The sequence below is a fragment of the Corylus avellana genome, chromosome 7, assembly GCF_965113065.1.
Source record: "Corylus avellana chromosome 7, dhCorAvel1.hap1.2, whole genome shotgun sequence".
Classification (NCBI taxonomy): Eukaryota; Viridiplantae; Streptophyta; class Magnoliopsida; order Fagales; family Betulaceae; genus Corylus; species Corylus avellana.
Window position 1 is genome coordinate 28,511,959 of NC_142496.1, and position 26,385 is coordinate 28,538,343.

The 26,385-nt window shown below is 35.4% G+C and overlaps 1 protein-coding gene across 2 annotated transcripts; it reads right to left on the minus strand.

Moving 5' to 3' along the window:
• Positions 1-1,019: 1,019 nt before the first annotated feature.
• Positions 1,020-16,866, minus strand: LOC132183883 (helicase-like transcription factor CHR28). Of its 2 annotated transcripts, XM_059597348.2 has the most exons (14): positions 16,715-16,865; positions 15,640-15,797; positions 14,254-14,387; positions 13,962-14,169; positions 13,677-13,867; positions 13,233-13,598; positions 9,541-9,612; positions 9,381-9,458; positions 8,377-9,283; positions 5,278-5,408; positions 4,051-4,272; positions 2,487-3,056; positions 1,966-2,175; positions 1,020-1,428 (listed from the first exon to the last, which is right to left on the minus strand). In XM_059597348.2, exons 3-14 carry the CDS (start codon positions 14,362-14,364, stop codon positions 1,324-1,326), a joined length of 3,171 nt encoding a protein of 1,056 aa, XP_059453331.1. In that variant the 5' UTR covers positions 14,365-14,387; positions 15,640-15,797; positions 16,715-16,865; the 3' UTR covers positions 1,020-1,323. The 2 variants fall into 2 exon arrangements, with proteins under 2 accessions (XP_059453331.1, XP_059453329.1); XM_059597346.2 differs by having other exon boundaries at positions 13,233-13,867; positions 16,715-16,866.
• Between the last annotated feature and the right edge of the window lie 9,519 nt (positions 16,867-26,385).

The window sequence follows — 26,385 nt, forward strand, 5'->3', positions numbered from 1 at the left end:
ATGGCCTCCATCATGCCCACCCACCCACCTCTATTAGCTACAATTATTGATAACAAAATGCTCTATTTTGTTTGAGATTCTTTTTTTTATTATTATTATTCTTTTTATCACTGTGCTTCAAGTTTTAATTCGACAAAAGTATAATTATTAAATTAATATGCATTCGATAATTGAAAATACATGTGAGATCAAGATCTCATATTTTAAAGATAAATGTTAGATTAATAGTCGGCAATAAACTGTTATGGAAATTGGATTTGGTTTGGGTAGCATATGAGACGGATAAGATTGATCGATGGGCTAAGCAACGGCCCAATCCAAAATCCAAACCCCCCTTTAGCCCTTTCCTCATTCGGTTAAAATAATAATAATAATAATAAATAAATACCTAGAGAGACTAGAGATTATGAAATTTAGACCCTAGTCTACTTATTATGGTGGTAGATTCCTTATTATCCAAAAATAAATCGATGTTAACAGAATGAAATTAATAAATTAAAAAAGAAAATAGTGTTTACTCTTTTGTTATGTTTTGTTTTTTGTTACTAAAAAAAAAAAAATTTGCCAAAGAAAAACACCATTACACTCTCTGCTCCTTGAGGATGTTATCGCTTTGTTTGGTAAAATTTCTCCACTCTTTTGTTTTTTATTTTCAAAACAAACAACCCAAAGCACAAAGCACTTAAAACTATTTTCACCTTTATATCACATCAAAACACTTTTCAAACCCAAAATCCCTCTCCCGCGAGCGAGAATAATGCTATAAATCACTCTTATGTCACTTTCGTGTGGCTATTAAAATCATGATTAAACTTATAATTGATCATTATTGAATTTTGATCAAATTGTGATTTTAAAAGCCACCTTATTTTTTGAGTGACACAAGAGTTTCTAAAAAAAAAAAAAAAAAACATGAACAAACAGAGCCTCCGCAGCCTCTAATACCTTTTCAAATGCATTATATCAACATCAATAAATAGAAAATGCAAACTGCAAAATTTAGAATTTTTGTAAGAAGATTATATACTATTAACAATAATAAATAGAAAAGGTAAACTACAAAAGGTTAGATCTTTGGTGCGCAAATAAAATTCATTAGAATATTTACAGGTGGCCTTAGGTCGCTAAGTGTGCCATTGATGAGAACAAAAATGCATTGATGGGCCTTAGAACTCATATAACTTACCACTGAGATGCACTATAACTCATTAGCTGGTTAAACCACTACAAGAGTAGGTGCAGCTAAATACTACCTTGCTGCCATCAAGATTCAAATGCCAAGAGAGCAAAATCCAAAAATGGAGTAAATGGGAAAATGGTATTTTAGACCATAAAGAGATATTTCAGGTCTTCCACTGTTAGGCGAGTTGCAGAACCCCCAGTTTGGTCTTCACCAAAAGCAGATGCAACCATTTTTCTCTTCTCTTCCTGCAAAACAAGCTCAGAAAGGAACACAACATAAGAGGATATGCATATATATTCCACCCCTCTGCTATCTCTTGTACCAGCAAAACAAACTTATAACTTTTCAAAGGGTTTCTTCCTTATGGAACAAAGAAAATGGACCAAAAGTTCTAAGTTTGTTAATTGAACTTTATTAATCCTCATATTTGAACTTTATTAATCTACATTTCAATAAATCTTGAACCTATATGGATTATGGAATATTAGAGCAATCTATAACTTACAAATACATTTCATAATAAATAATATAATCATTCATGCCAATTTCAAGAAATGTTTGTACTTCGAAAGCCTCATATATGTTAAATTGTATGCAAGTACTATTCAGAAAAGTAAGATGAAAACTGGACATTTTGATCAAACTTCTTGGGTTTTTGCACAATTTCAATTTACTCCTTCGATTTCTATAACCAACAATTCACTCCTTAAAGCATGAAAACTAAGGACAAATCCAATACTTGGAGGTAGGAAGAACAACAAATATAATGTAAACAACGATACCTGGAGAGCTAAAATCCGATCTTCCACTGTGTTTTTGATAGTGATCCGTGATACGGTAACTGGACGAGTCTGTCCAATCCTGTGTGCTCGATCAACAGCTTGGTCTTCAGTAGTTGGATTCCACCAAAGATCCAAAAGAATAACATGACATGCAGCAACCATGTTTAACCCAAGGTTCCCTGCTTTCAACGACATCAGCATAACAGTCACCTGCAAAAAAGTTGAGTCATTCAGATACTTAAAATACACCCAAGGTTAAGGCATGGCATGATACCAATGAACTACAACAACGAACATCTAGCGTGGTGGTATTGCAGTAACCTCCTATCTTATAACCGCATTTTGTTAGCTAATAGCTTACTACCATTATGACATATAGAAAGCTTTATTACTAATCTCCACCTTGTCCCAAAAAAAAAAAAAAAACAAAAAAAAGAAGAAGAAGAAGAAGATATTAGAGGAAAAACAAACTAAAGGTACTGCACGAATGTTTTCACAGTTCCACAAGGTAGGGGGCAAACCTCTGGATCAGTGTTGAAGTCTCTAACAGCCCTATCCCTTGCACCCAGACTCATTGTGCCATCGAGCCGCCTATATTCTATAGAAGCCAGGTTCAGTGAATTCTCCACCAAGTCCAACATGCTAGTCCACTGGGAAAAAACAATTGCTTTTAATGGTCCTTCAGCTGGTGGCTTTGAGTGAGATGTCGAGTGCTCTGTAGCACTAACACCAGAATGGAAATTCTCAGTGCATGGATTTTCAGAATACGAGGAGCTTCCATTGCATTCTATGGGACTATGAATATTACAATGCGTCCGCAAAATCTGAAGAACAGCTCTGATTTTAGATGAACTATACTCATTCTGCATAACTATTGAACTCTCTGTTAACTGAGAACTCATGGGACTACTATTAACATCATCAGAGAGACAACTGCTCAGAGTAGCTTTGGAAAAAACAACTTCAGAGCCAAGTTGTTCTTTGCATTCAGGTACAGGGCATGTATTATCATCACCTGTCAAATATTCTGATACACACTGATAGCAAAAAACATGGCCACACATGGTAACAACAGGGTTCTCAGGTGGATCCTGTAAAAGCATCAGATACTAGAAGAATTAGATATGAAGGTCATGTGGCAGCAAATTCTTTTTACGTAGTTATCTATTGTTGTTTTGCTAAGAGATAAAAATAAGAATGACAACAATGACCAAATAGGCAAATACACAAGGAATCAATGATAAACAGAGGAAAAAAATTGCTTAAACGTGATATGATTAAGTAGATTGTGCATATTATATATGCATGCATAAAGGTACATAAACATGTAAAAATACATAAAATATGTCTTCATCACATCAAAATCAAGTTCACTAAAAATATACAAGCAAGAGAGAAGAAGAAACCCCTGATCTGCAAAGGTTTGCTAAGAAAACATAATCAAGAAAAAATGCTTGTTTCAACTCAAATATTTCAATTCAGGAAACCACCATTAAAACCCCAACGCCTATAACAAACTATTTATAATGATCACAAATACTTGGTCACCAAGTTACATAGGACTAGTTAAACTCACAAATAAAACAAGCTCAAGCCTTGGTGAGGAAACATAGAATCCATTGTAATAAAAGCCTATACATTTGTTCCTTTCCAGATTTGACAAAGTTTGTAAAATACCATTACTAAAAAATAGAAACTGAAAATCCTAGTCAGACAGTAATCAATAACTAATTAAATTTCTTCATCCTCGTTCCTGCATCACACACATTTCTTGCAGTGCTTATTATGACAAAATGGCTACAGTAAACATTTCTTGGATGAGCCATTAACAAACTTATTTGATGAAAACACCCTGCTTTCAATTCAAAATTTAGAGCACCCACATATATCAAATTATTTATATAGCCCTTAGAAATAGGCAACGTAAATCTACAAAAACCTTATATAAATCATAGCAACAATGAGAACATTAAGACCATGTGTTTTCCAGTAGATGCAAAGAGTTACATCAAAAGCTCCTAGAAGCCACATTCAGCTAATTGCAAAAGGGGGAAAAAGCAAAGTATCCATCTTCAGAAAACTCACATCACACACACGGCAGATGGCAAAGGAAGTTTCCAAGCAATTCAATAGATTAACCAGCATATCCCTAGGTAGTTTCTTTGCCATTTCAAGAGAAACTTTTCCAACAAAATCGGATTTATATTCTTTGACAAGCAATGGATGGTCACAAGCCTGACGGAGGCGCAAAAGCATCAAAAGAATATTTGCATAATTCTGATTCACGGTACCAGCAGCAGCATATGCCTACAAAATACAAACTCATAATTTCAAGTTACATAAAAATTCAGCATAGAGCATCACATAAACCAAAACTCAGTCTTTACAAAATCAAAAACAAGAAGAATCGCATAGAAAGTTGAAGGTACCCATAGCATTGTATTAGTATCCATATTGTCATATACTCTGATTCTAACACCATATAAAATTCCATAAGGATTTAAAGCGTCATTTGAAAACCATGATACCAATATATCCTAAATTGCAGTAAATATCAATACAAAATTTCATTTTTATATTGATGATTTTATCACTAGCAGAACAATCAAAATACGGGTATTATAAATCAAGGGGGAAAATAAGCACGTATAATTAATTCACTCCTTATTCCATCAGTATTTCTTACATTTACCTATGTCCCAATGCCTAAATCCAATACCATACCCACCAAGGCCCCTAAAACTTTGAGTTTATAATGTCCACATTAATTTGCTCATCATGCATCCAAGCTATACCCACCTAAAATCGAAAACTGTACCCACCTATGCGTCTAACTGTACATCAATTTGTACATCATGCATCCAAACTACAAGGGTAACGTTATACATTCCTCTTTTCTTTTCTTTTTTGGGTTGGGGGGAGGTTCCCAAATGTTTTGAACTAACTATTTACTTAAAACAATATCATCACAAAATTTGATGGTGAAGCAATCACATTTTTCAGATCCCAAAATGTCATACAATGCCTACTATTACTTCCTAAGTTTGTGCATGACATATGACAATGAAACAAAGGCATGCTACAAGTGCAATGTTGCGAACTTCCCAAGAAGTTCCAAGATTAAATAAACAAAATCAAGTGCATAACACATGATCATTTTAATTAGCATCCACAAGCCAACCAAGCACAATATACTAGGCTTGGCTTATCAGAAATAGCACACTTGCTAGTTGCCAAGTTAAATAAAAAAATAATAATCTTGCACCATCATAATTGACTTTCCAAGGTGGGAAACAAATGAATGATTAGAACCTTGAATCGTGAACGCGAGTCGGCTTCTAGCTTGGTGTAGAAGTCCCGCTCCTCAGTTGAGAAGTCCACCTTAGTCAAGTGTATTGTTTTTGGTGGTAACTTAATTATAGGCTCCCCATCAATCAATGTTCCTAAACAATAAAAACTAACTGGAATCAGCACCTTAACAGCAAATGTTGTTGAACGTTCAATACATATGCCACATCAGCAACAAAATATGTAGAGAATCTATAATAGTACACATAAGGCAAAATCCAAATAATCACATTCGTCAATGGAAATCCTTGCTCCTTTTAGATCAAACAGAAATAGGTGATCGATGTTTGGATGAGGATATGAGGTACCATGTCGCACAACACCTATAATTCCTTCCTCCCCCCCCCCCCCCCCCCCCTCTCTCTCTCTCTCTCTTAAACAAACAAACGAAAAAAAAAAAAAATCTCTCTCATTCACCCCTCACAAGCTCTACAGAATAGGCGCAGTAGGAGAGTGGTGGACATGTTGGCCTGCTTGATTTCTTTAATGTGAGTAACAGTACCACGGGTATATAAACACCAAAAAGAATACATGCAACCTCAAGTAAAGATTTGGCTCAGTAGAACAACACAGGTAAGAAAAGTTTATTGAAAAGACAAAACAAGATAGTTAAGGCACAAGGGATCCCAAAAAAAGAATGAGAAGAAAAACAATTTAAAGAACTCAATATGAAGTATAAACTGCTATAAATCTAGAATGTCCCCAATGCAGAACTGCCATAGAAATTGTCAAAAGAAGTTAGTGATGGAAACAACAAAGAAACTCCAAAAGTCAAAGCTCCTTTCTTGGCTCAGGAATTGGCCTTTTAAAGTAGCCAATCTAAGAAAACAAGAAAAGTGACTCCTTAAGCCCTAAAAAATGTTCAATATCAGTTAATAAGATAAATATACCCTATAAAAACTTCTTTTAGAAGAATATACATTATAAAAACTATAGAAGCATCTATGGTCTCTGGCCCACTCGGGCGCATTACTAAGTCAAGTAACAGATTCATCTGAGAGAGGCCCCATAATTGACCTCCTAGAGCTCCAAAAAATCAGATGACCATGGTGTCAACAAGATGGTCAAGATAATTCATGCATTATCCTCTTTATGATCTAAAAAATATTCAATATCAGTTAATAAGATAAATATACCTTATATAAACTATAAAAGCATTCGCCGAGGCGCATTGCGAAGTCAAGTAACAGATTCATCCAAGAGAGGCCCCCGTATTTGACCATCCTAGAGCTCCCAAAAAATCACATGACCACGGCGTCAACAAGATGGTCAAGATAATTCATCCATTATCCTCTTTATGATTCCAAACAATAGCTATATCTAGAATAATTACTTTATTAGGCTCTTCTCCAATCATGTAAATGATTGTTTTCTACTTTTCATAATACAAAAAGAACTTCATTGCACCATATATTTTTGGGGAAATTACAGTTTACCCCCCACCCCCCCGGAAATGTGTGCCTTTTTTGATTCTACCTCCAATGTTTAAAAATTGACAATGTACCCCCATGAAGTTTTTTTTTTTTTGCAATGTGGCCATTCCGTTTGCAAATTCCGTCTTTTTGGAGGTCATATGCGTCTCATGTGATTTTTTAGCATGTGAAAAGTCTAAAAAAAAAAGTATGGGGATATTTTGGATAATTTTGAAATATCATAGGGGCAATTTTGGCAAATTTGATGCTTAAAGGCCACGTGTCCTGCCTATCGTCCAAAAAGACAGAATTTCCAAACGGAATGGCCACATTGCAAAAACAAAAAAAAAACTTTATGGGAGTACATTGTCAATTTTTAAACATGGGAGGTAGAATCAAAAGAGGCGCACAACTTCGGGGGTAAACTATAATTTCCCCTATATTTTTCTATTCATGGCTAAATATACTTAAAGATCAGCACCCTGTATCTACTTTAGCTTCTATTTTGATGCTTTCCCAAAAAAAATGTTGTTCAAATTAGGACATCTTTGCATGGGGAGAGAGGGAGAAGCTTTCAACTCTTTCAAGCGTGAACTCGTTTTGGGAGGGGGAACTAAATGTTGGAGAAACAGGCAGAAGAGGATGAGGCACATTGGGGTCATCTAAAGCTAACATGATCGGGTAGAGAGTATCAAATAAACCTACATGATTGAGCACAAAATTTGCAAATGACTAAACCAATCTACTCAAACCACCACACACTTTCTTTCTTTTTTGATAAATAATGTATATTCAAACAACGAGCAGAGGGGCGAAACCTATGTACACAGGAAGTATACAAGAAAACCCCTAATCCATAGAGAAAGAAGAATATAAATCTAGAAATTCAGAAAAAATAGAAATAAGCTCCTAAAGCCACCTTAATGCCCCCATACATTGAGAAATATACTCGGTGGTTATCCTTCCAAGTGGGCAATGACTAATGCGGCTCTACATGCACGCATACTGAGATAACTATATTAGCAATTAGATATTCTGATGGTAAATATTGAGAAAGATACTCGATGGTTATCCTTCCAAGTGGATGGTGACTAATTCAGCTCTCCCCACCCCCCCCCCCCCTCCGTGTGCCTGCGCGTTTGTGGTTTTTCTTTTATGAAAATGATGTAGGCCCATCATATTCATTGTCCCAAGTCAAGGAAATTGGAATGATTTTATATTTGTATATTATTAACTACTCTTAGAAAGTTCTCAACAAAGAAAAGAAAAGAAAAGAAGAAAAAAAAATTTTCTATAATAATCCAACCAAAAAACACAATCTTTCTAATGAAGATATCTTCATCTACAATGAATTAAAACATGCATGTGATAAATTAACACAAAGCATTAAGTCTTAAGAGGCATCCCTAGGTTAGACAAGAAATAAGAGAACACAAGGGTAGATCCAAAAAAGCAAGCAAAAAGAGAACAATCTATGCATCAATCATATTGAGCATCTCCATTTTTATTTTTATTTTGGGCTTGTTGAGCATCTCCATTGCAATTTTTAATACATGCAGAAAAGAAATGCCCCCACCCATACCCCACCGCCCCCCCAAAAAAAAAAAAAAAAAAAACTCCAACGACTCAAAATATAAGAGAAATTATTCACCTTTTGTACGACGCAGCATTATAGCCCTCAAAACCGCTTGAAGTTTCTTGTACCCATGTAGTGAATTTCTGGATATCGGTACCTTTATTGTATTGTAAAAGGATTTGTATACAGCATATGGATCATATTTTAGGAACCTGAAGTAACTGTACAAGTCATCAATTGCATTTTGAATAGGTGTTCCAGATAAGCACCACCTTCTTTTGGCTCGCAGGCTGCAACACGCTCTAGCCACTTGAGTTCGATGGTTTTTTATTGTTTGAGCTTCATCTAGTATCACCCTAAACCAACCTACTCTTGCTAGCGCACCACAACCACCATCAATAGCAGAACTATCAATTTCTTTTTTACCCTTCCTTCCCCTCTTACTAATGTTAGAAGCCTTTTTCCTCTTTTTAGTGGAAAATTCAGAGGATAACCCATACATTTCCCCATTTTTTTCATCAGCATCATCCTCTTCAACTAAAGGTTGTTTCGGTACTTCATTAGTTACGATAGAATATGTAGTGAGAACTACATCATATTTTGCCAATTCAACAGGATCCTTTGTCCTACCGCCGCCATGATAGATTAGGACAGAAAGCTTAGCTTCATCTGTAACTTTTTCATCCAACTCCCTAGCCCACTGTCGAAGAACACTTGCTGGGCACACAACTAATGTACCAGCTGCTGGCCTCCGCCTACTAAATGCCCGTGTAGAACTACTCACTTCTGGAATAGGTTTTAAATCATCAAATTCTTCAGACTTCTTGACTTTATCCACGCCACCAGTGCCATTATCATCATCGTCGTCGTCTAGATTCAATGCTTCAGTCTTGTGATTGCACAGATCTTCTGATTTTTGTTTTGACTCCAAAAACTTCTGCATTTGTATAAGGGCAATCATAGAAATGGTCTTACCAAGGCCCTGTGAGATATAAGCACAATGAGTCCAAGTAGAAAAAAGAATCCTATGTGATGAAAGAAGCCAGATATAAAGGTCAACTGGCCTTTTGGTGACTAACCTGATCATCAGCTAAAATTCCACCCAAACAATGCAAACTTCTAGTTTCCTTTTGAAGCATCCATGCCAATGCAATTTTCTGTAAAATACAACAATTTAAGCATAAAACCATGTAAATCACACCTAAAAAAGAACCAATAATAAAAGATAAAAAGCAACACCTGATGCCTTAGAAGAGGAACAGACAAAAGACCATCAGGTAAAGTAGCTTCAACTTTTGGCTGGTTTAGATCCTGCAAAAACCAAAGTTGTTGAAGTTTAAACTTCTTAACCTATCACATTATTAATCCTGTTCCAAAAACAAAAATACATGCTATACTAGCAATCACAGTAAACAACACTTCCCTTAAGCTGAACCTACCCAAACTCAAATATGAATGTCAAATGTGAGTACATAGTGTATAATCTGTATACCCGCTCAAATTTTGAATACAGAGTTGCAGAAAAATTTAGAGTGTTCCAATTTATTTGGAAAAGAGAAAATACATCTAAGAAAATGAAGCACACAAACATCAATAACATAAAAACAAAGATTTATCAGGAAAACGATTAAAAAAGGGATCTCACTGAGCATCTTGCAAATAGAAATACATCATAATTTTCTTTCTGACACAGGTTGTTGAGAATATAACTGAGCACTTGGCCAATTTGAGCCACCACTAGCAAGCACCGTTAATATGATTCAAGTGCTACACTACTAAATTGAATATAAGATCCAACAAATCCAATTCTGAGCCTTCTAAAGAAGCTAAGATTGTCCATTACAACTATAAAGCATTTTAATTACAAGAAATCTTCTTTCTTGCGTTACTCTGGGCTTTCAAGGGCACAACATGTCGTAATTTTAGTTACAGCGAGATTAAAAATTCATGTCAATACCATATGGAGACTATTCAGTCAACAGCGTACAGTAGACTCGCTACGCTGCACAAGAGTGACACTATTCATTGATGTTTATTGATCCTCAATGAGAACTAAGATTCTGACTCATGTCTACAAATGAATTAAACTTGTGACTCTTATGGTATGCTAATCAAAGACAAAAAAGGCACCATCGTTCGCATAAAATATTATCAACTTAAAGAGAATCTTCCTTGCATTAATACCTTTAGGTTGGCAATTGTTTGCAATAGCATCTTGAACCTGTTTACGTGATTTGATATTCCATCAAATCATGTGGGCCCAAGTCTTTCTCAAAAGAATGAAGCTAAGATATCCACTTTTTAATTATGAGCCGTTCTAGCAAAGCTCACATTTCACTAATTGGAACAACCAAAAAACTCCAAGTGAGTTGCAACCATGGCATTCTTTGTGCAAGCAATACCAAATAAATTTGGCAAGGCTTCCTTAAGGGCCACATCCCAACACCAATGATCATGGCAGAATTTAATCTTGGAGCCATCACCCACCTCATATCTGGTGTGACACGAAAAATTCACCCAACCCCTCCTAATATTATTCCATAACCCCATCTGTAATGCACCAAAATGCTCAATAAAAGTAGAACACCACCCAACCACGAACTGCCAAATTTAGAGTCCGCCACCACTCTCCACCAAGCCTCTCCTCTCATGCACATAACCCCAAAGCCATTTACCTAAGAGAGTACGATTGAACATCCATAAGTTCCAAATTCCCAACCCACCCCTCTCAGAGCGGCGAACAAATCTTGGATCAGCTAACCAAGTGATATTTGAACTCTTCGCCTAGCCCATCCCATAAGAATTCACATTGGAGCTTCTCAACACAGTTTGCAACACTCGTAGGGAGAGGAAAGAGAAGACATGAAATATATAGACTAGCCAACCGTTGCTCTGTCTTTTCAATAACACTATCCTAAATATGTTTAGCCTTGCAAGAGGCCCCCAACAGTAGGCCGAGAAACTTCACAGGCAAAGAGGAGACCCCACAACCAAGAATATCAACCAACCCTTCCACATGATCAACATTTCCCACAGGAACCAATTCTGACTTAGCCAAGTTAATCTTCAAGCCCAAACCAGCTTCAAAGCAAAGCGATAAGCAATGCAAATGACGAAGATGATTTGGATTAGCACCACAGAAGATCAAAATATCATCAACAAAAAGAAGATAGTATTGCCCACAGAGAAACTAGACTATAGCCCCCCGCTCACAGCAACAAAAATCATTCTACCCAACGCCTCAATCACAAGGACAAACAACAAAAGGGACAAAGGGTCCCCTTGTTTCAAGCCTCATAAGCCACTAAAAAAAACTTGTTGGACTGCCATTCACCAAAACCGAGAAATGCAAGGAGCTATCCACCCCCCCCCCCCCCCCCCCCCCCAAAAAAAAATGCCACACCTCCTTAGCATATACAATAAAAAGTCTCAAATGATCATAAGTTGTTTCTAGATCCATTTTGCAAATAACACCCGACTCACCAAACCTTAATCTACAATCAAGGAATTCATTGGCAATAAGAACAAAATCAAAGATTTGCCTACCTCTTATGAATGCATTCTGCAACTTAGAGATAATCTTATCCAACACCATCTTAAACATGTTTGCTAGTATCTAAGTAATAATTTTGTAAATGGCCCCCACAAGACTAATTGGGTGAAAATCCTTGAAGTCAACAGCCATTGGACTCTTCAGAATGAGGGCGATAAACGTAGCATTAAGGCTCCTCTCAAAATTGCCTCTAGCATGGAAGTCACAAAAAAACTTCATGATATCCTCTTTTAAAATTCCCCAGCAATCTTGGAAGAATGGCATAGAGAAACTGTCAGGGCCCGGTTCCTTGTCACCATTCATAGCTTTCCCCCTAACTCCTTTTCCCCAAAATCTCTCTCCAACCAATTATCCTAGACCTCCTCAATAGAAGCAAAGGAAAGGCCATCCATCAATGGCCTCCAACTAAACTGTTCATTGTATAACTTTTGATAAACCTGGACAATGCATTGATCTCCACCCGATTGGTAGAAATATTCCCATCAATCAACAAGGAGTCAATGGAAATTCTTCTTTCTATTGGAATTAGCAATAGTGTGAAAAACAACTTAGTACACTTATCACCCTGCCTCTATATATATATATATATTAGGCATTTCTTTTATGGAAGCATAACACAATCACTCCCTTCTAGCAACCGCAAAAGAGAAAATTGGAGCTTTTTTGGTTTGTGCATGCACAACAAAGAGAAGCCACAAGAGATGAGAAAAAGAAGATTTTGAACTTCTACATGAGTTTATTAGTGTGAGTTACAATCTCTTTCTTTTATCATGTTCTTTTTTGTATGTTAGGACTAGAGAATTGGGTAAAAACAAAATTTTGTCTGTCTTTTGTGAGAGCGAGACATGAATGTATTGGGATTTAGGTTTGAGACGTTTTTCTTCACTATAATTTTGTACTCCATATTTGATTGATGAATTTATTTGTGATCGTCTCTAACCGTGGACGTAACTCACATCGAGAAAACCATATGATTCTTGTGTTCTTCGGGGTGATTGTTTTGTGCTATTTATTGTAATCGTCGTGATCTATTGCACAACAGAACCCAATCCTTTTATCATCTTTTTGATAAGTGTTAAATTCATTGAAAACAAAAGAAAGTAAAATAGGCATACAAGAGGATCTCCAAATGTTACAACTAAATTTGGAAGATCAATAAAATAAAAAAATGAAGCGCAATGGGTATTGTCTAAAGCAGTTATCTTATAATGATCTTAAGTCTTAATGAAATGGCCTTAAGGGAATTAAAACAGCGCCTAACACTATTGAAGATCAATTTATATAACAGTTTAAATTTACACTCAAAAGTTAAAAACAGGAAAAGATATAAACCAAGCTCAAACTGAATAACATGGTAGCAATTAACTGCAAGCAATACCTCCAATGCTGCTTGATAAATCAGTCTCTCATCATTTTCAGCTGGCCTTTCTTCTCCTGCCATGGAACGGTATGAGGGGTCACTTGAACCAGCAAATTGGTTGGAAAAAGTAGCCTTTCCATGCATCAAAGATGGAGGTAGGATCCTATTCCCACTGTTTTCGTACATAATAACTTCATCATTCTTGCTCCTGCTAAACTGGTCTCGCAGATAACCCTTGCTGCTAGTTGCACTAGGCCCTGCTGAATGGTAAGTACTGTCATAAGTATCACGAACCTGACTGCTGCCCTTATTCCCTGCTAAACTGTTTAATTTACTAATTGGTGCAGATGGCTGTAGAGATGGTGGAAGGGTCCTAGTCAGAGCCTGATGAGATGAAATTTTTTCATAGTCAGCACCAGAAAGGCTAGCAATTCGGGAATTAACAGTCCCAGGCTGACTCACATTCCCATTATCTGTATAATAGTCAGAATCCTCCACTTGGGCAATCTGCCGATTTGGGATCCTAATATTGTTACTAGGACCAGGATGCGAATGGAGCTTTTCTTGTGAATGAGTATTAACATTTGACGAGCTTCCATTTGAAGCATATGCTCTTTTAGGAGAGTTGATCTTCTGAGACTGTACACTGAAACCTGCAAATGTAAAAAAGGGCTACGTCACTCTTCATACATGGAAATTTTGAGTTTGAACCCAGAAGGTTCATAATTTATAAAATCAGTCTGACACCTGTAGTTCTTGAATTTGTGCCATGTGTAGGAGCCCATGGAGGAAGAATCCTAGAAGTGGGAGATCTCTGACTATCTCCATTCCAACTCACCACCTCATCATCAGATGAAGTTATATCTATAAAATCCATCACAGGCATATGGTTTGAATGGTGACTTCCCTTTTCTTCAATCAATTTAGAGAGAAAATTATCACAAGATGAGCCAACCTGAATTCAGAAGCAAAAGTGATATACTGTGATGCAAAATAACTAAACGAGTATCAAATTATGAGATGATATATTTCAACCCACCAGTTCTGCGCAATGTCTTGAAATTAGGCTGGAAATGCAACCAACTAAAAGAGAGCAACATCTCCAAGTTGAATCAACGAAATCACGAAGATGATCCGCATGGTCAGGCATCTAATGAATCGCAACCCCACTTCCTTCAAAACAGTATATTCATGAGCAGGCTAGCCTTAGAAAATAAAGATCACAAAAGAGACAGAACAAAAAGAATTTGTTAGGAAAATTATTCACACATTAATGCATGATTCAGATATCATTTTAAACATGTGATTATAAACTACATGAATACTGATACATATAATTAGTACACTACTTTGTATGCAAAAAGAAGTATAGTCAATACACTACTGAGCAAGAAACATATAATATCATTTGGACCATCAATAAACTACTCATAATAGATTAAGAAAGGGTATACAATCATTGTATTCAACTGATTACATAGCTAAGAATTGCATCAACACACTTTCAAAGAATCTTAGGGTATGCTTGTTAATGTGTTTTGGGGATGTTTTTCATTTTTGGTTTGAAAAAGTATTATGATGTGACTTATCAAAAAAAAGGTGAAAACAACTTTTATGTTTTTTTTTATAAGTGTTTTATTTTTTATTTTTTGATAACTTTTATGTTTGGATGAGGGTTTTGTGTTTGGGTTGTTTGTTAATATCTTTAAATTGCAAACATAAAAAACAAATTAATTAATTAATTAAAAAAAAAAAAAAAAAAAAAAAGAAGAAGAAGAAGAAGACGTTAACAAAAAAGGCCTTTGTTTTTAAAAACCTCTCTTAGGTTGAAAAACACCTCAAGACTACAAAACCAGCTTAATTATATTATTTTTTTCATTTCATTTATCTTGATAAAGACAACCTCTTCATTTAAACAATGATTTTGTTTGTTCCAAAAATACTATTAAATAGTAGATATATAATGATTTGCTTCCCTTATTCCATATACGTAACGTATCATTTACGAATAAAATTACATTTAGAACAATTAAGATTTAAGAACACATGTTTAGACTTATAGATAGGAATGTACTCTCCCTCTAAAAAAATTGTGCCTAATCCTCTCCTTCCACATACAGTAAACAAGACAAAGGTGGGACTGCTCTCCAGAATTTCCCTTCCACTCCCATATAAAACCTCCATCCAACAAGAAACTGTCTCTACTTTAAACTTTGCCATCGATCATTAAATTAGATGGGAAAAAGCGACCACATTTCAAAAACTATCCTGCAATGATAGGAAGCGGGGAAAAAAGGAGGGAGAAAAAGAAAGAAAAAAAACAAAAAAAAACAAAAAGATGATCGACCATCTCTTCATCCTTTATACATAGATAACATCCACAGAATAAGCTGGTACAAGATAAGTATCAGGATAAGCATTTAACCTGTAGTCACCGAGGGAAGGTTGTCAAAATTCTGCCACCATCAAAGTAAATGATGGTGCAAGCTTCTCACTACCTTAAAAGCGAGTTTTCAGTTGTGTTCTTAGTTGATCATCAAGCAAAAGAAGGTCGTCAAGAAAATTCACTTCTCTTTTTCCTTTCTGTATGAGGAAAAAGTGTGCACAGTCAATCAAACTCATAACAAGCTGTAATCAAGAAAAATGCTTCAAGTCTTACAAATGTGAAAGCTTGTTACTACATCAAATAAAATGTAGCTACGATGTAGTATAACATTAACTCAAAAATTTTAAAATTAAAAGGACAAAGGGATTGCAAAGAGAAAGCACGCAAAGGCATTAGATACACAAGGCCACCATTTCATTGCAAGCTCACAAGACCACGAAGAGTCCATTTGGGGGAGGGGTGGGGAGAGGGAGAGAGAGAGAAATCTCAAAGTTTCAAACTTGGCTTGGCAATTACAAAACCAGCATTAGATTATTAAGCCACGTGTCTGCAACCGTTGTCGTGCACAAGTTATTCAGTCAACAAGAATGCCAAAAAAAAAAAGAGTTCAACTCGGAACTCCTCAAGAAATTGGAGTAACATTTTCATCGAATCCAACCAAACCCTACTGCAAACACTCGAACTCTCTCAACCTGATCATCCGAGAAGGGGTACTAATTGAATTTCTATCTATGGTAATAAAATTGAATAATCAACCACACCCATCACGCAAACGTTAATCACCAAGAAAATTGCATACAAGCCCTCAAAATTTGAAGAAAAAGGCACTATATTTATCTTGTGTCAAAGAAAAAAAAAATGAAACTTACCCATTAATCAAAAAAGAAAAAAGGAAGGCAATATATTCCAAAGACAAGGCAACGAAGAGCTAAAAATTGAGTGCAAAGGACAGTAACTGGTAAGAAAAAGCTTCCAAATTTAGGAATTTGAAATGGACATTGAACTATAGTAGGAGAGTAATCGCGTAAAAAGGCAAAGATAACAAGAAAAACTTAAAGAGTGATTAGGTAATTGATAAGGGAACGAAGTAGAAGGGGGAGAGAGAAAACCCTACCTGAGTAATTGCCGGCCCTCATTGTTGTTCTCAGCTGTTCATAGGGTTTGCAGTCAACCGAATCAGAGAGAGCAAGAGACCCAACGGTAGCGTTTGAAACAAGGAAGGAGATCTAGCATAATTATGAGTTTAGCACAAAATAATAAGCAATTCTTTGTCCTTTTCTTTTTTCTTTTTTCTTTTTTCTTTTTTTTTTTTTTTACTTTTATTCGGACGGTATTTGTTTGTGCTTTCTGTAAAGGAGGACTATTTTTTTTTTATTTCCATAAGGAGCTAGGGTCAATTTTTTATTAGCCAAAATATATGAAGACGCAATTATAAATAGTCAACTTTCTTTTGCTTTTTCAAAAAAGTTATAAAACAATTGACATAAGTTGAGTTGGAGGTGTTTAACTCAATCATGGGTTTCCTTAGCAAGTGACACTACTACACGCTTCTCACTTCTTTCATAGTTTTATTACAAAAACATGTTTGTCTTTTTCTTGTCTCTTCATATGCGATTTCTCTTTAAAAATTATCATTAAATTAAAATTTAATAATAATTAAAATCTGATAGCAATCATAATGACTCAAGTAATAGCATTTATAACAAAATTGAAACATTATTATAGTTGATCTTAATTCTTGCATTTATAATTTATATTTTTAATCGAGGTGTTCAAAAATCAAAATCCGCTAAAATGCAGGATGCTCAACATATATATATATATATATATATATATATATATGTTTGAACATAAATGGCACAGAAATCAGTGCAAACTTAATTTGCAACTGGGATTGTAAAACGTGCGAGCCTTTTTATAGAATCACAATAAATGAAGCTGGGCTTCGATTGGCAAAGGGCATGGGCCGCCATTTAAGCCCAACTAATTATTGGTGGAAGATATTTGGCAGTCGGCAGTTGGTAGTTGGTACACTCCCGTGTATAAAGTATCGGAACAAACTCTTACATGGCTTCCTTGGTCTCAAGTTCAACCCACCAAATTCAAGATCAAGAGACGCAAATTTGGTGGGTTTGGTTACTGTTAGAATTTTTATTTTATTTTATTTTTTTAAACAGAGATTATATAATTGTACATTTAATATTGTCAAATAAGGTATGTGTGAACGAACAAGATCCTCTCCATAATTACATTAGAAATGTATTTTTATCTTTATACTTTTTTAGAGGACAAAAATACTTCTCAAATATAAATAACTTGATATTATTTAATTTAAATGAATTGGAGAGTGACGTGAGTAAGGCCTATTAAGCTTGATTAATGCAAGTAATATGACTGCAGGGTCATTATTGACAATTTTTGTTATGCAGGTAGATTAAAATGGTGTGGGCTAAACCCTATGTGTAGAGATTAATTTAAAGGCACATTTTAGTTCATTTTATTATGATGGGCCAAGATAGAATTAGATCTTCATAACTCTTCAATGGTTTGGCATGAGAGATGATGATTTAAGGATTTCTTTGAAACCCAACAGTTATCGCTTACAAAATATCAATAAATGTTGCAAGAGCATCTCCAGTAGAAGTAGGTTTAATAACTATTTAAAAAAGTATAAATTTTTACTTTAACTACTCATTTTTTTCATACACACTCCAACATTTTTTTTTTAATTTTTTAAATATTATTTTGTGTGAAAGAAAGGGGAGATAAAGTAAAAAAAAGAAAGTGTGAGAAAACAAATAATAAACAAAGTTTATAGTGTAAATAGTGAATAGGCTAATCAACCTATTTACTGTTTACAGTAGATAGAAAAAAAAGTTGCATATTATGCTTGAGACGAAAAAGCACTCATAATACTCGGATTTGACTATTATTAGAAATTTGCTTTTTTTTTTAGAGATACTCAAACGGTTGAATGTTAAGAGTGGTAAAGATTGATAACTGTTGAATTTCAAACTAATGTTGGGATTAAAATACCAAGCAAAAAAAAATAGAGAATCTTCATTTGGATGTCACACAAGCTTCTTTTTTTTAAAAAAATAATAATAAAAAAAAAATTGTGGTTTTAAAAGTTAAACTGCAATTTTAGTAAAGGTTGAATTGTATTTTTAAAAATCTTAGTTTATAATCACTGAGAACTTAAAGCCTGGAATCAAATGGGTAGCTCTAGTCTTAAGAGTTTGAATCCTTGCTAGTTGCTGCTTGAAAGTTGAAACCCACCAAAAGCAACCACAAAGTACAAGTGGCGCCGAGGAACAGTACATATATATGCATACAAAATAACACCTGGGATGACAGTGAAAACTGAGTCACAACACTAAACCCTGTGCCAAAGCAGGTTCAAGGCCCTCGTGGTTCTTGTCAGGTAAAAGTTGAAATAGTAGAGACAGCTTACTTTTTACACTGTTTGTCAAAAGCACAAAATTGACAGAGAAAAAAAAAAAACAGAAAACTTTTGAAACTACACATGATATCCATCAAGTTGGGACATACCCCTAAAGCGACGGATCCTCCTTACTCCTGCCGCACCCTGCACCCTTGCTTTAAGGGGTCGGGTGGGGTGGGGTTGCCCTCCACGTTCCACAAATGCCCTTTGCATTTAAATCTACGAAAACTACTTGACCCACCTTTTTCAAGGTCGAAGTAAGTCAAATAACCTTCTGTCCGTTGAAAAAACAAATTATTATGAAGAATAATAAAAATTAAAAAATAAAAAATAAAAATTGTCCACATTAGTACCATTTTGTTTGACTACTGGCAACGAAGTATTTGGAGCCACACGTACGTGAAAATCTCTGAAATAAATATATTTGTTCGACAAAAACCTTTTCAGAATGTATATATATATATATATATATATATATTTTGGTTTAGAAATAACATAAAGATAGGAAGCAATTTTAAATACTTTTTCAACAAAAAGAAAAAGAAAAAAATCCAGATGTGGACAAAAAATACGAAGAAAATTGATTGAACTTGGCAGGGAAATTACTGCCACCAATGAAAAAGTCGTTATAGCCTCTTCATTCTTCAATGATACGGAAAGGCAAATTTCATTAAATTCACTGTTAAAGTGGGATGGTTTAGAGTAAGCACGTACGTGTGTAGAAAGGGATGAGTTATTTAACGGAAACCTCCACTGTTACTTCTGCCTGCAGCAAGGATGGGCTAAATAATTAATAATTAATTAGATGGAAATTTATAGACTTTTACTTTAATGTCAGGCGTAATCAATGTTTGCTTACAAATTAGGCCCCATCATAATTCAATAATTATCATTGGGACCCTACCACTCATTAATGTATCCCAAATTAATATGAAGGATGGTTTTGCCTGCATCCCACGAAATTACAAACTAAAAACTAAATAGAAAGAAAGAATGAAGTAGCAAGCAAAATTATAGAATTTAGAGCATATATATATATATATATATATATATATATATATATATATTCCATCATATTTCACCCGCTTTTTATCCATTTATTTCCCCACCAAGCCCGCAGGCAGAGAGGCCAAAAAAGCTGAAAGTGACGCCTCAATCGGGTTACCAATTGCCGCTGGTAGTGGTCCTGGCAGGTCCATCTGATTCCTCCCCCCCACCCCCACATTTAATCCGGAATTTGAGCTGTCCTAGGCAAATTCACCATATCATCACTCAACACCATCCCTCATTTAATTGGTCGTAGATAATAGCATTCAACTCTCTTTTCTTGGATCAATCAACATAATAATGTGTTTATAATCGTAAACTATTTTTTTTTTTTTTTTAAAGAAAAAAGGACGAGTAGGAAGGTAAGAAATGAATGTTTGTTGTCTGAGACAAACAAAACAATGTTGCTCCTAGTCCTGAAGGCCAATTGACCTTAGAGATGATAGCATGCATGCTTGTCGTCCCGTCGTTTTCTAACTGAGAGAACAGAAGGGATCAGATATATTTATTATTATTAAAAGAGTAATATTGTTTATTTCAGCATTATTAAATTCGTAGATAAAAAATAAAAATAAAAAATAAAAAAAGTACAAAAGAACATATCTAATCATCTGTCCATCAAAGCCTCAAAAAAAGCGAACTTTTTCTATATTTTGTCATGGGTATTGGGCAGTATCTTCTCTTGAAAGTTTTCCTTTTTTCCTTAATTTATGTGTGTGTGTGTACATGTACATGTGTTATTTGACTTGGACAATTTTGGTGCAGTGAGTAGAGTACAGTCTCTCTTACCCATGTGACCCTGCGACCTCCTATCCCCTCCCTCGTATACCCTTTCAGACAGACAGCACCGTAGACTTCTCAAGAGCGACCGCACAATGCATATAGACATATAAAGCAGTCTGTCTCTGTTCCTGCCGCACACATGCACACAAACTATTTTTTTTTTTAGCTTAAAACCCCCCGCGGCCCCCTCCCTCTCAAACCACTCCCCAATACTACTACTTCTTCTTCTTCATCTTCTTCTTCTTTGCTTTGCTGTTTTGGCGTTTGGAAGAAATGGGTGTGATTGGGTTTTGCTTTGATCCGAACGTGGTGGCCATGTGCGGGAAGAGGAAATTGAGGAGTCTGTTTTGGAGAGTTAGAGCAGAGATTAGAAGACAAGTGAAGGCCAGGGCCAAGCACCAGAAGAGGTTCAGCTTCCACTATGATCCCTTCAGTTATGCTCTCAACTTTGATAACGGAAATTTCGGTTTCTTATGTTAATCAGAGAACTACTGTAAGATGATGATGATCATTCATGAAGAAGAAGAAGAAGAGGAGGAGGTTTTTGCTCCTTTTTCTCTCTCTCTCTCTCTCTTTGCTTGCTTGTTGCTTATAATATATGTATCTTTAATTATCCGCTGTTTGATGTAATAGACAATGTATGCACGTAAGTAGAGCTGATCAACTTAATTCCAAGTATGATGAGTTTCGATCATATGCATGTTTTATATATGTATATACTTGCAATTAATTAATCCTCCCTATATAATATATATATCAAAATGAATCTGTCCCTTCTTTAAATACTGGTAGACGGGCCGGGGGAAGTTTGAAAATCATCAAGACTCAACCGCGGTTTCAAGCGTAAATCATATATATATATTAGAAATGAGGGAGCGAGAGGTAGAGATGCTTGTTGAATTCCGACCGTCAATTATCAATACTGTTGGGAAAGCATTTCATGGCAGATCGCAGAAGTTGCTTTATGTGGTAATTAAAGACGAGGAAGACAAAGTTCTGAACTTGGTCCGCGATGTGCTTTCATTGTCTCATAATTACCCGGATTTTATTAACTGTTTCTCCGTTTTCTGTTTGATTTTGTTCGTCTTTCTCCGGCTTCTTTATGTTCCAGAATGATACCCGGCCGTGATGCACTGATGCATCATGCAAGTGGTCCACCTCCAACTACCTAACCTTTATGCAAATAAAAAATAACGACAATAAACTGTCTACGTACTGTCGATGCTTACTCGTGAATAGTAACAACAAATCCAAGTTAGTTGTTTCTAAAAACACTTTTAACAACAACAACAACACCAACAAGACTTGTCACTAAAAATCTAATTTTAGCAATCACAATTGTGTTCCCTAAAAGATCATTCACACCTAGCTAACTAAAATAACCTTTGGCTACCTGGAATGCAAATTTTGGGTGGAAAAATGTAGTTACCGTCTAACCAGCTACTTAGTTTTATGAAATAATTTTTGACCCCTCACAAGAAGTAAATATGTTATACATCAACAACTCATTATCCCCCATTACCCCAAACCTTATGTATAGCATTCTTTTCCCTCATAAGATACGTAAATGACTTTGAAATGTAGTTGCTTTCATAAAGAAAAATATTTAATTGAAATAATAAAATTAAGTTGACAGCTAAAATTGACCAATGATGATGTAAGTTATTTGGAAAAATTGGTAGCTAAAATTATTATTATTTTTGTTCTTTAAAAAAAAAAAAAAAGGTAATTTAAGTAATTTATTAACTAAAAATAAGAAAATTTGAGGAGTCCAATGTGAATACTCTCATTACTAAATGTGTTGTTACTTACTAATTATGATAAATTAGCAACATGTCAAGAGTAACTATTTGCATCGACACATGTTTACTAATTGCTACATAAGAAATGTTATTCAATGTTTTCAAGTATCCATTTCTAGATAAACTTTAAATTGTCTTTCATTACAAATGGTAGGCATACTATTCACTGTTTCTGTGAGAATGAAGTTTTGCCGCAAGATGCTATGTATTATAAAAGTTGTTGCCTCAGCCTATTTTCTCTTTTTGTTGTCGTTTAGCCTCTTGCTACAGTCGTCGCTTTTTTTTTTTTTTTTTCTAATGCTACAGTCGTCGCTTTGATTCGTCCCCTATAAGGCTATAAGGCTATAACTAACTTTGCGATTAATTGAGCTGGAAGGCCTAAATGTGAATGTAGTCAGTTTCACACGACGATTTCATCCCCAACACCGGACTAAAGATTCCATCCCTTAACTCTTGCAACATAATTAAATCCTGCATCTCCTCCTAAACATTTAAGTATTCTCAAGTGGAGATATTTGAATGTTTCTCATTTCCTGCCACAAAATTAGTCCTATTCATCATCTCAATTTTCAAGTAATTTCCAAAAATTGAAAAAAAAAAGAAAGAAAAGAAAAGTACTAACAAATTCAAGTGATTTGCTCTCCATCCCTAGGATGCCTAGTAAAAACCAAACAAAAAGAAGAAAATGTACGGTTAATATTTTATGAGAATACATATTCCATATATATGGAATACCATATATTTTCTTTCCTTCTTTGGTCTTTTTTAGTAAATATTCAGTATATAACATCAGCAGAAACACATTTAGCAGAACTGCCCAATAGAATTGCCATTTGCAAATATAGAGAGCTCCTAAAGAAACCAGCAGCTATATACATGACACTGTAAATGTGATCTATTGGTTGTCATCTAGCAAACATGACTTCCTAACACCCAATCTAAAGGCTTCAAAAAAATTCATGTTTTGGGTCAACAGCAGACGAACTTAATTTTGAGAAATTTCCATGTTCACCTTCCAAGGAATTGGCTTTTGGGTCTCTTGAGTCACAGACTACAATAAAAGGGTTCCTGGAAATGAAGGAATTAGTCTACAAATTTCATAGTTCAAGCAACTTGCTTGAAAAACAGTGTTCTTTAGAAAGAAGCAGCATAATGAACTTCAAGCTTAAAACTCATGCCAAAGCAACAAAACTTTTGAAAATTGGATTAAAAACACACTAACAACATAGAACAAAAATAACATGCAATTCATCTCAAGCACCCTCCCCCCAACCTAAAATTTACATTATCCTCAATATAAAGAAAGAAAATGAACAAAGAGTTAAAAGATTTTGGAGGGTACCTCAAGGTGATAAACATAAACTAAATACTTTTAACACCTGCAAAAGGGATTAGAAAACAAAAATAACAAAAACAGCAGGCATAACCTAACTACTACTCTAACACTAACACTAAATGCTTGGCACATCATACAGACACGATTCTCTCACTTCATCCTCTTTTTCTTACCAATGTTCCAGCCAATCACACTTTTGTACTCATTCAAAAGATCATGCGACTTACCTCCTTGCAAAGCATCGAGTTTAGAAGGGCTTACCACCGAAAAGTCAAGCTTGGATCCTAAATGTGCATACCTGCGTGCTGCTGAAAAGAGTTTCAACTTCACATTGGTCACCTTCTCACTCGATGGCAACGGTTCTCCAAACATAGGCCTCCATGTGTTCACCTCTAAATTCAGGGGTGGAAAAAATTTTAAAATTGCCACTAAAATTTATGATTTTTTATGAAATGTTCCCCCAAATTTTTATTTTTTTTCAATTTTGTCCCCATATTATTAAATGTTTGGTTCCACCCCTGCGGCTCTAATCTATGTGCAAATAGTACCTCACAAAGAATGAAATCACAAGAATTAGCCAAGCAAGATTCTAAAGGATTAGAAAAACAAGACAATAAAGTGATCTAGCTCAACTATATATCTCAACCAAGTTCAGTTCACGGACATCCCCCATCTTCCCTAGGTTCTTTGCATGCATTGAAAATATTCAACTCTAGGGTCATATTGTCAAAGGATGATTTAAAGACGTGAGTCCTACAATTGATCAAAGCATTGAAAGTATCAAGTAATGGGCGTTCAAAAATTACAGGAATCTGTGAACCAGCATTCAAAACAGTGCGTCCAAGACAAGAAAATCAATTGAAAGGTAAGATTTGTACACTAGGACCAACACATCCTAAACAACACCTGAGAATTTTTACAGATCAGTCGACAAGTTGCAAAGCTATGGAAGTGGCTTTTAACTCCCTAGCCCTAAGTTAACATGCATTGAATATGGCAAATGATTCACATTAGCCCCAAGATCAAGCAAAGCTTACTCTATTTTGGAATTACCAATCACACGTGAAAGAGAGGGACGACCTGGATCTTTATACTTAGAAGGTGCGTTGTTTTGAATGATTGCAGTCACTTGTTCAGTCCAAAATGCCTTCTCTTGTACTTTAAGTTACACTTAACAACTTAACCATCCACGAATCTTAAAAAACTTAGCATATGAAGAAAGTTGTTTTAGCACATCCAAAAGGGGTATGTTCACTTTAACTTGCTTGAACACCTCGAGAATTTTAGCATTTTGATTCACTTTTTTAGGAGGAAGTAGTCTTTGGGAGAAAGGGGCAGGACGCGCAACCTAATTAGTCTGGGGCTTGTTAGGTTCAACCCTATTCAAAATGTAGATTGGCTTTCATAAGAAAGGCCCAGTTATTATTGAGAGTCGGAGATCAATCCCATTACAGAGAATCAAGATCTGATTAACACAAAACAAATGAATCCCATGAAGACAGAGAAACTCCACCTCAAAATTGTTCAAAAAGTAAGAAAACAGAACACTCATTATAACCCAAGAACAATATTTGAAAGAGATTGATGCAGAAGAGCCTAAGATTATCAAGCACGTACCTAAAAGCATAAGCAATAGTGAAATCGCAAAAAGAAGCCTGAATCTCCAGGCCATTTCTCTTCAAGCTAACAATGCATCACTTTCTTCTTCTACTACTACTAAAATTGATTTGACACGTTCTTCTTCCTCTACTTTTTCTTTACGTTTGATGGCCGAAACACCAGTGGTGTACAAAGTGTAAGGATCACAGGGATAGAGTTTGATCCCGAGTGGTTGGGTGTTCTCTCCCAGGCCGTACGAAGAGGCGCCTTTGGCTTGGGTAACTTGGTGGAAGTTTCCAGGTACAGGTCCTTAAACACCAAACTACAAAATGGGTCTCACCCATCCGCGCTTGGGTTGAGGAGGGTCTGCCCATTTGATTTCCCACTCACCGCGAACCCAAACGGGTCCATGGTGCAGCTGAAGATGAGCTACCAGCCAGACTACTCCGACACTGTATTGGATTCTTTCTTGTGCCCTAATAAAATAAGGGGTAATTTGAGTAAATTAAAAGGGCGCGAGCTCAGACATTCACAATATACAACCCCCTTTTTTTTAATAACTTTTTTTTGGTAATGAAGTTTGCACTTTTTTTTTTTTTTCTCCTTGACTTTTAAAATCGTGCAAATTTAGTACTCAACTTATGAAAAAATATAAAATTAATATCTCTATCAGTTCAGTCAATGACATTAGCACATGTCATTCCCATAATACACCACGTAACATAGAAAATTAAAAATAAAAAGAAAAAATTTTAGGGGTGGCCTGGATGGTG

Coding starts and splice junctions, on each gene's coding strand:
- LOC132183883 (XM_059597346.2), bottom strand. CDS start 14,364: ATGCCTGACCATGCGGATCATCTTCGTGATTTCGTTGATTCAACTTGG. Junction 14,170..14,253: donor CAAGACATTGCGCAGAACTG/GTGGGTTGAAAT, acceptor TTCTGAATTCAG/GTTGGCTCATCTTGTGATAA. Junction 13,868..13,961: donor CACAAATTCAAGAACTACAG/GTGTCAGACTGA, acceptor TTACATTTGCAG/GTTTCAGTGTACAGTCTCAG.